General features: G+C 39.2%; 1 protein-coding gene across 4 annotated transcripts; it reads right to left on the reverse strand.

Annotated features, from left to right (window-relative positions):
• Nucleotides 1-2,765: 2,765 nt before the first annotated feature.
• Nucleotides 2,766-12,493, reverse strand: LOC129237378 (neutral alpha-glucosidase AB). 4 transcript variants are annotated; one of them, XM_054872085.1, is made up of 9 exons: nucleotides 12,420-12,493; nucleotides 6,166-6,279; nucleotides 5,961-6,102; nucleotides 5,804-5,898; nucleotides 5,253-5,747; nucleotides 5,075-5,181; nucleotides 4,549-5,016; nucleotides 3,572-4,482; nucleotides 2,766-3,505 (listed from the first exon to the last, which is right to left on the reverse strand). In XM_054872085.1, exons 2-9 carry the CDS (start codon nucleotides 6,264-6,266, stop codon nucleotides 3,077-3,079), a joined length of 2,748 nt encoding a protein of 915 aa, XP_054728060.1. In that variant the 5' UTR covers nucleotides 6,267-6,279; nucleotides 12,420-12,493; the 3' UTR covers nucleotides 2,766-3,076. The 4 variants fall into 4 exon arrangements, with proteins under 4 accessions (XP_054728060.1, XP_054728059.1, XP_054728058.1 ...); XM_054872084.1 differs by having other exon boundaries at nucleotides 6,166-6,276; nucleotides 12,331-12,467; XM_054872083.1 differs by having other exon boundaries at nucleotides 12,331-12,467.
• Between the last annotated feature and the right edge of the window lie 1,095 nt (nucleotides 12,494-13,588).

Raw genomic sequence — 13,588 nt, forward strand, 5'->3', positions numbered from 1 at the left:
AAGGAGAGCAAACTGGCAAAGGTGATCATTCCCATGGCAACTGATTCTACGTTACTGGAATGGCTCGGATTTTTCCCGACCATGACCGATATTGCTGTGTGGGGCCTTGGTATGGTGGACTGCAACAAGAAAACTGACATATTTAATGCCATCGGAAAGGATTCAGCGACTCGCTGCTCTGTGTGTAATAGGAGCGATGAAAGCAACTGATACGGCAGCGCTAGAAGAGATACTTAGTACCTTTCGACCTGTTGAACTTATGGCGGAGAATCTTGCAGCAAAATACGCGGGAAGATTAGTGGCTGCTGGTGAATTTAATTACAAAACCTTCGGCCATAGCTCAATAGGAAAGAGGAAAACAGGCTGAACAGACTACATTGGGAGAGAAGGTTTCATAATACAATGGAAGAGAAGGAATGACACAAAGGCATGAAGTCTGGCCGTAGGACTTTTCGTATTTACACAGACGGCTCTAAGGCTTTAGACGGAGTGGGATCGGCCAGAGAGGATATCGAGGAAACTTGAAAGCACCTTCTGTGTCTTTTTTCCGGCATTGTCAAAAACGTACTCGAAATGCCTCGGAGTCCCACAGTTTAAGGGTCTGGAGGATATCTCAATAGATCCTCCTGCTCTACTTAGATTTGCTAAAAGCGTTGACATCCTAAGTCAGGTCGACTTTAAATCTTAATGAAGGTCAGTCTCCATCTGGTAAGGCTAGAAACAAAAAGGTCTATGCGTGGCTTAATGTCAGCAGGGTTAATCTAAGCAGACCCCTACATTGCCAGTGACACGCAGTGAATAAAGCTTCAAACATGCCAAAACACTATCATTCGTACAACGACGGGTTCCCTCCTGATGTCCCCCCTTCAACACCTTCACAATGAAGCGCAGGTGCTATCAGTAATGGAGCACAACAAATTGCCCAGCAAGCAGTTCCTGTTAGCGTACTACCGCAGGTTTCAACCTTGCAGGCACCTGCTTGAGCCAGAGCCGCCTACAAAGGAATGTCAGGTGGCACCTCCTCAACTACGCGGACGAGATCCAGGACAAAACAGACCGACAATTACTGGGTCGAATAGTGTCCTGACAGACAATTAACGACATTCATTGGGAGACTCTTACCACCTTCTTAAGCTCCAGACTTCCGAATGCCGTAATCGGAGTCCAATCACCACCCATTGCAGACGAAGGGCTCCAACTTCCCCGAGAGTCCCGCGTAACTCTGAACCCAACCTGTCGAAACAGCATGTTTCCTGGGTCTACCTTTCGATGAGCTAGAGGAAGACGACCGGTGATATACCCTACACTGACGGGGCTTCTATCACTGCTACAAAAACAACATTGCCAAATGTAGTATGTCCAATATGCGAAGAGACCCCACACGATACCGAGCACCTCTTCTCCCTCCACCCATCAAAGAAAATCCGCTAACTCCTAACTATAATATTTTATCCCACCCAGTTGAAGCAATGACCGTCCGGCGCCTACCGTTATATAATATCGATATCAAAACCGAGTCTTACTGAGTGCTATGTAGGTAGGTAGGTGAAATGGTTGAAGTGCTGGTCTGGCACTCCTCAAGTAGCCCTAAAGCGCCGTTTTGATACCATTATGAGACCTCCAACGGCAGATATCTACAGCCTTTAATATAATGGAGGAGATTGATGGATTTTAGGTTGACGCACTGCCTCAAGCTGTGGAAGAAAGAAGCGCACAGTGACCTGCCAAAGCCGGACATTTACAGAGGAAGTGCTCAACCGTATCCTTCTCTAAAATGTCCCCACAGTTTCTGCAATGGGGGTTAAATGGTAGCCCTAGCTTTTCCGCGTGTGTGCCGATCGTCAGTGACCGGTAAGCACAGCTACGAGTTTGGAAATTGAATGCCGAGGAGTCCAAAGGACTTCCTGAGTCCTTCGTATATCGTATTGGGGCCAAAGGGTTTTCGAAATGGCACATGAAGAAATAGAGCTCCACCTTTTCTGCGCTTTCCTGGGAAATAATTTGTGCAGTTTCCCTTCAACAACTATCAGGGAGATGCCGATGACCGGGTAGGAGATCTATGAGGCCAATTCAGTCCCACGAAAATGCTCCCATGTCCCTTGAGAGATTGCCTCAGTTCTACAGCACCTAAGGTTTTGGACGAAGTAGGAGCGGGCAAAGCGGATTTGAAGAGAACTTGAGGTAACCTTCTGTATCTTTGTACGGCATTGTCAAAAACGTGCTCGAAATCCTCGTAACCCCACAGTTTGAGGGTCTGGAGGATGTCTCAAAAATGGATCCTCCTGCGCTGCTTAGATTTGCAATTTTATTTTTGCATAGCGAGCCTATATTTTTTATTAAAACTGTTCAATCCCACCGCTTTCAATCCCACCGCTTGAAGTGTTGCAGCTACAACCTCTTCGTCCAAGCTCATAAATCAGACTAAAACCCCACACACACTGGCTTTAGCGAGCCATCAACGAAATTTCTCCTTACCGGATAAAAGCCCCTTTTCAGCGCATGTCCATTTCCCACAGTCCAACACACACGCACAACTATCAAAGCAACAACACCGCAATGGGACTGTTAAAAATTTCATGACCACCCTTAAGCATTTGCCAATGGAGGGTGGCGCTTAACTTATAGCAACTAGAAGACACAAACACACAAACGTGCGAGGAAAAATGCGCGCAAAAGGAAAAAAAAATAAGGCGATATGTAACAGCCAACTGTTGCGCGCACTACAGGGTGCTAATGCTGCACAAGTGAAAAAAAACACATTCGACTACATTTTCTATATTCACTTCACATGCAAATTTTATTGACCACAATTTAGTGAAAAATCAATTTTTATAAAAAAAAAGTTTTAACAATTTTGCATAGCAAAATGCATCAAATTTCAAAAGCTGAAAAATTTGAAAAACATACATTTTAAAAATGACAAATAATTAGCATTTAAAACTACTGGAAAAAATGAGTTTGTATTGCTTCAATAATACCCTACTGGTTACAGCGCTGCGGTGCATGGAATTCGGAGGCTAAAGTGTGGCTATTAATTCTCATTTTGTAATGTTTAAATTCTTTTTAATTAGCTGAACTAGAAATTAAGTCTAATGTTGTAGAGTTGCTGCACCGAAATGCCAGGCTTGCGCACAGCTACACCTTCGCCGTATGGCAAAATGTCCAACTCTTGTGAAATGCCATCCACAATGAGCGTGGCTGTCTTGGGCACGCGCTCCAGGCCAGCAATGACGACGCGTTCAATCCAAGCGGATGTCTTATAGTTGGCTTTACCAATGAAGTTCACATCCAACAAATTGTTGGCAAACTTGAACTGAATATAGTTGAATTCGCCATCGCGATACTTGTACGACTTCTCATCGTCCATGTAAAGAGTGCCCTCTGCCTTGCCCGCACGATCTAGACACACGACCAAAGTATATGGGTCGTTCTTCATGAGTGTTGCCGCGCGGCGTATGCGTTCCTTTTTGGGTACAATAGTGCCGCCACGTTGGAAAACAGGAATCTAAAAAAACGGCAGATGTTTAGGACATAAAAAAATTTTCAAATTACCACTTTTTCATCCACTCACTTTATAATTGTCCACAGCAATGCTTTCATAGCCCGCATTTGTGTATTTTTTCAGCGTGTCAACATCATACCACATATCGCCCGTCTTCTTGTCATCAATGGCTGGGAAGTAAACACTCACTTTGCTCACGCCCTGCTCCATAACTGGACGCACCAGCAAACGATCCTGCAACAGGAACTCATTGTCAATAGTGTACGTCTCCTTATCTTTTGGATAATGCGCCAACAGCGGACGCATGACTGGTGCGCCATTCAATTCATGCTCATAGAACATTGTGTACCACAGCGGCAGGTAGGAGTAACGTTTACGCAATGCCTCACGTATCACCAAACGCGTATCCTCGGGGAATAGCCACGGTTCACGGCGCTTTGTGTCGATGTGCGAATGGCAACGGTAGAAGGGCAAGAAAGCACCGGTCTGATACCAACGTTCGTACAACTCAGTATCGGGATTGCCAAAGAAACCGCCAATATCAGCACCACAGAACGAGAAGCCGGCCACAGCTTCGGACAAGCACATTTTCACAGAATGTTGCAAGTGACCCCAGTCGGCCATATTATCGCCTGTCCAGATAAGAGCATAGCGCTGCGAGCCGGCAAAGTGAGCACGCGTCAAAATGAATGGACGTTGATTAGCATCACGATTTAGTATGCCATCGAAAGCACCCATCAATTGCACGTGACCATACATATTATGTACATCGCGGTGTTCCCAATTGCCGTAGTGCACCAAATCCTTCAGCATTGTCACCTCGGGGCCATTGAATACCGAGGGTTCGTTCATGTCATTCCAGAACATAACATCGGCAGTGACCGTTTTGAAATTGGACAGCGCATATTGACTAGCATAGTAGGCGCGCACCTCGGGATTGAAGAAATCGGGATAGCTTGCTGAGCCAGGCCAACACCAACCTGTGCCGAATAATTAGTGTATTAATTGATTTCAATTTATCTACCTAGTCTGCTTGCTTAACAAACCTTCATAGTCACTTCCATCGCGATTCTTTGTATAGTAGCCGCGTTCGGTGCAATCGTTGTGGAAGAAATAGCCGCTGTCGCGTTTAATGTGCGGATCAATGATAATCACCAGATGACGACCCAAATCTGTCAAATTCTTAATCATGCCCAGCGGATTGGGAAATTTGAATTGATCCCAAGTGAAGTATTTCTTGCCATCCGTATATTCAATATCCAGCCACATTGTGTCCATGGGAATGTCATACTCATCGAATTTGGCCGAAACCTCTTCAACGTCACGTTCATCATTGTAATTCCAGCGCGATTGGTGATAGCCGAGTGCAAACATTTGCGGCAAAGGTGCTGTACCAGTGAGCGCGGTGTATTGCTGGAATACGTCGAGCGGCGTCGGACCCAAGAATATGAAAACATCAATAATACCCGACTCGGACATGAAATGGGCAGCTGGTGGATCAGACTTGCGCGAACCTTTAAGTTACATGCTTACTATAACTGCATTAAATTGTGTACGTCAGTTGCAACTTACCCGAGACGAAATTCACAATAGAAGACACAACATTTCGCTCCGCAGTGTAGATATCAACCCATGTTTCGGCCGCATTCTGCCAAAAGACACCAGCAGTGCGTTGAGCGCTAAATAGATAAACCATTTACGCTGCTATGATATGGAACAAAACTTACGCTTTTTGTTTGGACACACTTACCCGTGGCCATAGAGTACAGGTACCGTACCGTAAAGCGCCATCTTACTATCGACAATATACTCAAACACATCCACATTATACAAACGGTAAGGATCGGAACCTGAGGTAGATTTTAGCGCAAATGAATCTGCATGTTCGGGTATGCCGAATAGCACCTCAGCTTCGGGGAAAGAGAAATCGAGTGCAACCGCCTCAGGGCCGTATGGTTTTGAATCATGATGCGATTTGAAATTCTCCTCCCATGCACCAGGATCATCGATTTCATCAGCTTCTTGCACCTCATTGACAGCAGCAGCATTTTCCGCATTCTCACCGTCAGCAGGCTGCTGTGGTTTTGGACGCAAATATTCCATAGTCATGAGACCTTTCGCATTGACCGAAACGGTAAAAACGTCATTTTGATAGAAATCAACACGGAATGGATCGGCGATGACCACAGCCTTATTTGGACCCGACGTAATTGTCAATTCGGTATCACCCTCATGCACTTTAATGCTGAAAAAGGCGTTGCCATATAAAATGCGTACGTAATGAAATGTGATTATTCATACCTGCCAGGTTTCGGTGGTGCTTTTAGCGCATCTTGTACTTTGTAGCGTGGTTTTAAAGGAGTCTTTTCATCGACCAGCAAACGGAATGTGTTGCTTGCCTATAAGCAAATAAAAAGGAATTATAGTTACGCAAAAATAATTCAAAATTTAAAAATACCTCCAAAGCTTCCAACTTAAAGCTGAACAGATGTTTGTTATCCTTATGTATTAGATCTGCAGTGATCGAATCTGAATATGTATTGAGTGTGCCAGGAACCAAAGCAAACTTGGTATTATCTGGTTTTAATTTGCGACAGCGCCTGTAAATTATGCAACCAATTAATTAGTTGTTACAAACAGTAGAAATCAAATGCCTTATTTACCTGCAAAAACTGCTCTGGTCACATGTCTTGAAATTTGTGTGATCCACGGCGAGTGCATACTCGAATATGCAAAATATTAATAGAAATATCGCCAAACGCATATCGACGTAGCTACTGAAATGGTGCAAGGAAATTACGTAAATTTCAATTGTTGGCAGATTATGTTAAAAAATAAGCAATAATTTGCGCATTTCATATGCAACTTTCTATAATTAGCGCTAAAAATATTGTACGGTCTGCAGCGTTAAACGTTGAATATGAATTTTAGGCTAATTTTTCCCAACCTACCTCTTTTATAAATGTGTTTGCCTAGTAAATGTATGCCTTAGAAGAAAAACTTTCCAAAATAAGTGTTTTTCGTTATAAGATTTCCTCTTCAGAGTCATTAAGATAGTTGCAAATAAACAATTATATCAATCACTTCAATAATTGTTCACTATAATAGTCTTTAGTATGCATTTGCGAATTTTGAGTGCATCGGGTGTGCGATTAAGATCGCCTACTTTCAATTTGTGTCGATGGTAAAGTGAACCTTTTTTACTGTCCTGAAGAATCGAATAGACGAACAACGCACAGAAAAAATATTCTTGTTGTTGTTGTTGTTGTTGTTGTTGTTGTTGTTGTTGTAGCAGCATAAACATTCCCCATATTTACATATGGGGAGTGCTGCTGGAGTGACAGTCCTTGACCAGATATAAATCCGGGTCGTTTCGGTAACGTAGAACCGACTGTCGTGGAAACGAAAAAAATAATATTCTTCTTCCAAAAAATATTCTTCTTCTTAATCGGCGTATCCATGCTGGATGTTCGCGATTACATACAAACGTCATTATGATCTTAGTCGTACGGTTGTCAGGTCATATTATTAATGATGTCATTATAGTTTTGTCTGTTTTTCGCTGCTGCTGTTAGTTCGCCGATTGTTTTGATGCCTGTCCACTCTTTGATTTTGTCTAACCATGTCATTTTCTTCCTGCCAATTCCTCTTTGTCCTTAAATTTTTCCTTGCATCAGCAGTTTTAAAATATCATACTTGTCACCTCTTGTTATGTGTCCGAAATAAGCGACTTTTCTCCTTTTCCTTTTCCTTTCCGTAAGCATGTTCCTAGCGGTTTGCATTCTATTTAGCACATTTTTCTATAGCCCCACTTTCGAAAGATTCTAGTCGGTATATGCTTACGGTTTTCAATGTTCAGGCCTCGCATCCATATAAGAGTGTTGACCATACATAACATTTTAAAAATCTTGTCTTTAACCCGATTGGTATGTCCCGGCGAGTCAGTATCTTTTTGATCTTCATGAAGGCCGCTCTAGCCATTTCTATTCTGCCTCTTATCTCCTGATCTGGGTCCCATTGGTCATTCAGCCATACACCCAGATATCTGAAACTTTTTACTCTCTCTATTGTTTTGCCACCTATGGTTAGTCTCGCATAGGAATAGTCTCTGCTGCTTTTATTTACAAAAATAAATTTGGTTTTATCAATATTTATGTTTAGCCCGAAGTCTTTGCTGTGTTTTTCAACTTTGTTTACAATAGTTTGGAAATCCTGGAAATTGTTTGTTACTAACGTTGTATCGTCTGCGTAGCGAATGTTATTTATATTTGTACTAGCGGACCCTCTGCCTGCTTCGCTAGGCATATCAAAATTAAGAATGAATAATGAACACTCGATTTAAATTCACTCTATGTGTATTTATTCTTTTTTTAGAATATAAAATTAATGTTAATTTTAAACTTAAACTAACGCAAAGCCTTTTCGTAAACTACATTTTTTGTTTTGCCCTGAGTTGTGGTATAAATAAACAGAACTGATGGTTTTCCTACACGTGAACATGATACATATAATTGTCCGTGGGAGAAGCATGGATATTCTAAGTCAATTCCGCATAATTCTAGCGATTGTCCTTGTGCTTTGTTTATTGTGTTTATTTTAATCTATCTTGCTCATTACGTTGTATACGTTCTTCAGGTGAATGGCCTGAACGTGATCTGGCTATACGTTCCCTTTGATTTTGGTTTTGAATTTTTCGCTCTTCTTGTGATTGATTTTGCCTTTCATTTGATCTATTTTGCGTTCTACGCGACCGACGATCGATATCATTTATTCGCATTTGAATTTAATCAAAAAAACATGAAAAACTCACAATGTGCATTACAATCGCTAACAACAACAACGAAACCACCGTTTTTTATTTTCACTGATTATTAAAATTTTTCGCACAATATATTTTATTTTTATACATTTTTTCCCAAAAAAAAAAAACAACAATGAAAAACGCACTTTAAAATTGTTGACCACTCATCAAATGGTTTTGATACAGCTCATTATTTTGACCTCAGTATATCCAGTAAACAAACTGTGGTGAAAGCCCTTTATAAGGACCAAGTTTATAGTGGTGAAGTTTTAGGTACAACACAATTTTCTGTACGCAAGGTTGCTCTTGGGCAAAAATAAAGTAATCTTTAGAAATCATAAAAAAAAAGTTGCAAATTTTAGATTAATTTCTTAAAGAAAAACTAATACATGCATTTAGTTGAATAAGTAAACACCAAAAGTATACTAAAATGACTATTTAATGCGTTGTTTGATACAAATTTATATTATTGCTCAAAACCCTCTGCGCGCTGTCGCTGTCTTTTTGTTTCTGTATCGTATCGCGGTGAATTCACGTTTTTCAGAAAGTTGGCAACAGAAGAAAATTGAAGAAAGTACATATTTTGCTCATATTTGTTATTTTAGTTGTTAAATGAAAATGTGTTTCAGCAATTTTTTAATGTTGCAACTATTCTTTGGCTTTGAAACCGCTTACACTCACAAAATAATCCAACTCTTTTAAACACACATACAAATATTATATAATTATTTATTTTGGTTTTTCCACTCGTCAAAGCAGAACATAAGGTTGCATTATTTAATTATTACCTAATACAAACTTGTTCTCTTTTAACAATGATAATATTACTATGTGAAATATGCATTTTTGTACTATATCCTGAGCATTTGCCTTCAGCGCTATACCTTTATCTCGTAAACGTACGTTTGCCCATATAAAATTGACTACCTAAATGCATGAAAAAAGTGTTAGCATAACTTTTTCGAGTATATATACATACAGGAGGATTTATTTTTTACATTTTGCTCGTCGGCTTTGAACTTCGAAAAATACAGTCTTATGGTTATTAATGTAATCAAATATATTTAACGAATTTTTATTTTATCTAAATCATAAAACGTTCAAATGAAGCTCAAAATATTTTTCCAGTTTAAAAAAAAGCAATGTGCTTTGATGCCGTGTCACGCATGCATAAAAGGGAAACAAAAGAGAGGACAACTATTGCGTTACGAATAATACAGTCCCATACGTCCCTCGACATGGAAGCAATGTTATTCATGTCTGTGTATATTCTATTCATTCGCGTGTATTTTCATTCCGTATACCTAATGTCCGTATAAGGGAAACACGCAAATATTGCATTTTTCACACTTACACAACGCACGCATACTTTTACCGATTTCTTTAAAACTTCACATAAACCATGTATGGACCAATACCAATGATCTGTGAAAGTTTGATTAAAATCGGTGAATGCGTTTAGGCGTGAATCGGCGACTAACGAACACAAAAAAACGTCTCCATTTTTATATATAAGATATCCCATTAATTTTAATACCTATCTCTGCGACAAAGGGCTGCCGCCCCAGTAAACTAGCCCTGCCTAGTGTACCGTACAGTCAGTTCTATACGGGGCAAGCAAAGGTACCCCGCACGACACTAAGCAGCTATTCGTAAGCTCAACCATTTAGGACCCATTTCTGGTCCCACGCTATTGGAACAGTATATTTTGCGAGCGTGTCGTTGGATAAGAGAGACGCGCTTCGCAGCGCTTGGCAGGGCTGGAAACAACTAAAACAATCGGTGGAGAGAATTCTTCCTTCTATTGTTGTTTTTACAGCAGTTTACTAAGCCCTGCCAGAGCGGGTAATCACCCATCGTCATCGTTTAACTCATCTAATAGTAGGCCCAGGAAGCGTGTTTCGAGGGATTCAGCTTCCCCCAAAAGTTCAATGCAAATTTTTTATGTTGTTAAATCAATAAAAACTGTTGAATTTCTACTTTCGGGATTTGTTGAAAACAAACAGAACTAAAAAAATGCTTAGGCGCGCCGCTGACGACAAAGAAACGTCAAAATATGAAAATGCCATCCAAAGCTTCTACCAACAACTGGCCACAGTCACGAGCTGATAATTTAATTTGTTGTTGTAGCAGCATACAAATTCCCCGAACATATACGAGGATTGCTGCTGAAGTGACAGTCCTTGGCCGGATATAAATCCGGGTCGTTCCGGTTACATAGAGCCGACTGTCGTGAGAACGACATACATAACCTTCATGCATACATTCTTTATTATTTTTAATATACTATATCTATATACATAAAAAGAAGTTACATTTCCTTGGTAATCTTATAACTCAAGAACCGCCGAGCCGATTGACACAAAAATTTTAGAGTTCTTTTCTATCTTTGAGGAGATGGTTTGTGTGAAGTTTGATTGAAATCGGTGCAGCCGTTCCTGAGTTATGTCATTTTATGTGAGTAATGGTTTCCTCTCATACGAAATGCCTGTATGGGAAAAACAACAACAAATAACAGCCGCTTATGAGCGTTTCTGTTGTACTGTTGTGGTTGTAAGTGTATTATGTTAATATTAATTTTGGACGAAAATATAATAAAAACTGGAGCATTCAAGGAACTGGAAAAACATTAGCATAATTTATTTAGCGTAAAAAATTGAAATGGAAATTAAAGAATCAAAGTTTAATTACAAGTTTTTATCGGCTCTTTCACCTTACCTGTATATAAGTGACCACCACAATCAAATTTTAAAGAAATACAGAAAAGGCTATTGTGATATCTTTAGAAAGTATGTCGAATGAAAAAAATCAACTAATTCAACTGTTTAAACATTTTACGAGTTCTATAAAGAAAACTTAATATGAAAAATTCCTTGCGATATAAAAACAAACATTTTATGTATGGTGGTGCGAAGCCCACTGGGAAATGCTAGTTTATATATATAATATATATTATATATTTTTTAAATTTTACAAGTGCCCTTAAATGGGTACCCGATTGCTCTAAAATATTGTTTGTACATATGTACATCCATAAATTGTACGATAGATATGTAACAATTTTCACGATCATAACTACGTCAATTGGATTTGTATAATAGCAATACTAGAACTTTGGAGACTTTTCTCTTAAGGACCAATGTTTATAATTTGCTTAAGCTGCTTACACCCTTTTGTGTGTTTGGTCGAGGTCTTCCTCCTATTTGTGGTGTGCGTCTTGATGTTTTCCACAAATAGAGGGAACTACAGTTTTATGCCGCCTCCGAACGGCAGATAGTTTTCTGCTTTTCATGGCAGAACTTCACTCGCAGGCTTGCCATTGTCTGCCGAGGAGCCATCGCTTTAGAAAAACCTTTTTTTATCTTTTGGTAGTCATCTTATTCAGCTACGGCGGCCGCTTTGCTGGCTAGATTCGATTAAAAAGCAATGACTTAAGAAAATCACTGCCAGTCTGCCGAGGAGCCATCGCTTTAGAAAAACCTTTTTCTATCACTTGGTAGTCATCTTATTCAGCTACGGCGGCCACTTTGCTGGCGAGATTCGATTGTCTGCCGAGGAGCGACCGCTATTGGAAAAATCTGGCTAGGTTCAATTAAAAAGCAACGACTTTAGAAAATCACTGCCTGTTAAATATTACCTTTCCATTAAGAATACAATATACAATTTATATTTTTATAACGCTTTTGTGTATAAGCTATTCATTTTCTTATTTGTTTTTGCTTGTTCTTACAGACACGTCAGACAATGTGCAGCTGTTCGAGTTACATACACACATACACATGTATGTAATTGCCTCCGTATTAGGTTCTTTGTGACAATTTCAATATAAATCTGTAAATCAATACAAATCTATAAATCCATCTAATTCTAAAAAATTATCGTGTAAATAATATTTACAATACACATTTAACTGAAATTTATGAACAATTGAAAAGAGTACCCGATTTTGCACCCACTTGAGCGAATAAGTTGCGAGTCACCCGTATTGATATTTCCCTAATTAAAATATATATGTACATTTACTCACCTAATCAGCGCTAATTCTATTAAACACGTTCTTATTATTCACTACAGCTAAGTTGTTATTTTATTCTAAATAAATTATCCTAAAATTACCAATTTTCCTACAAATTTCGCCGGCAATGAGAACAAACTAGAGATGTAAAATATTTTTGTGATTGATGTTAGAAAGGCAAACGTCACAATAGGCGGCACAAACCATAGTTTGCGCACATCAGGTGTTTGTGCTAATTGGATAGTTTTTGAGGAGGGATAAAATGGATTTTGCCCAAAATACAAAGAATTTTTAAGTGATTGTTAGTGCTAAATTCCATAATTCATATCCTTTTGTTTTGCAATAGGGCGGCGTTATTAAAGAAATTAAAATTAGTTACGGTGTAAGTAATTTGTTATTAATTTTAAAATATAGCTACGACTAAGGCATCCACGTCTTTTTTAATAGAACTCCTTCCTAAGTAGGGCACTTTCTACCATATTTCAAATAAAATAAACCTAGCATCAAATACCAATATGATGAATCCCTTTGTCGTATATAAAATTAGGATCTCGCACTAATCCTGTACTGCACCTCATTTTTTAGCTATGAGTATATGATATCTGGTACTACACCTGTTTAAACATTAGCTTCTTTCGATTCTCGAGCGCCTACCGAGTAGTGAATCAAGCAAAAAATTTCTCTTGAATCCAAGATACAAAATTGGCATGATTTGGCAGCACTGAGCTATTTTCGTTTTGACAAACTGCTATATAAGAGCATTGTTTCTCAAAGCGTCCCGCCTGAAAGTATACAAAATAGTTTGATTCCGTCGTAGGAGGGGTCATAAGAGAAACGTCCTACGCCCCAATAATTTTCGCTGAACCTGTTAAGTAATTCTATCATTTTCAAGGCATTGCATCTATACTTGGAAACACTGGGCGGAGCTGCGAGCTAAGTGGGAAGTCTGTTGATGATAGCTAAATTGTTGTCGCTTTCACTTAAAGTTTTTTCGCTTCATGAGTAGCGGAATCTTCTGGCGAGCAGAGAAGTGATGAATCGGAAGCGAAAACTATTAGTTTGTTTATTTATAAATTAAGCTAAATGCTTGAAAGCCAAATCATGCTTGATATATGTGTATATTAAAACATTTATGTGCATTATAGACGAAAATTATTTTTTGACAATATATATCTAAAAACAATAATCCTCAAAACAAAAAAAATATAATTGGTTTGTAGAAACTATGATTTGCAAAGTTTTTTAAATCGATAACAAATTTAAGTTATTT

Source organism: Anastrepha obliqua, chromosome 2 (assembly GCF_027943255.1).
Source record: "Anastrepha obliqua isolate idAnaObli1 chromosome 2, idAnaObli1_1.0, whole genome shotgun sequence".
Lineage (NCBI taxonomy): Eukaryota > Metazoa > Arthropoda > Insecta > Diptera > Tephritidae > Anastrepha > Anastrepha obliqua.

What these genes read in the sequence shown, in the direction of transcription:
- LOC129237378 (XM_054872081.1), bottom strand. An exon ending in GCACCACCGAAACCTGGCAG is followed by an intron (nt 5,748 to 5,803) that starts GTATGAATAATC and finishes CGCCTTTTTCAG; the next exon opens with CATTAAAGTGCATGAGGGTG. An exon ending in TTGCTGTGGACAATTATAAA is followed by an intron (nt 3,506 to 3,571) that starts GTGAGTGGATGA and finishes CCGTTTTTTTAG; the next exon opens with ATTCCTGTTTTCCAACGTGG.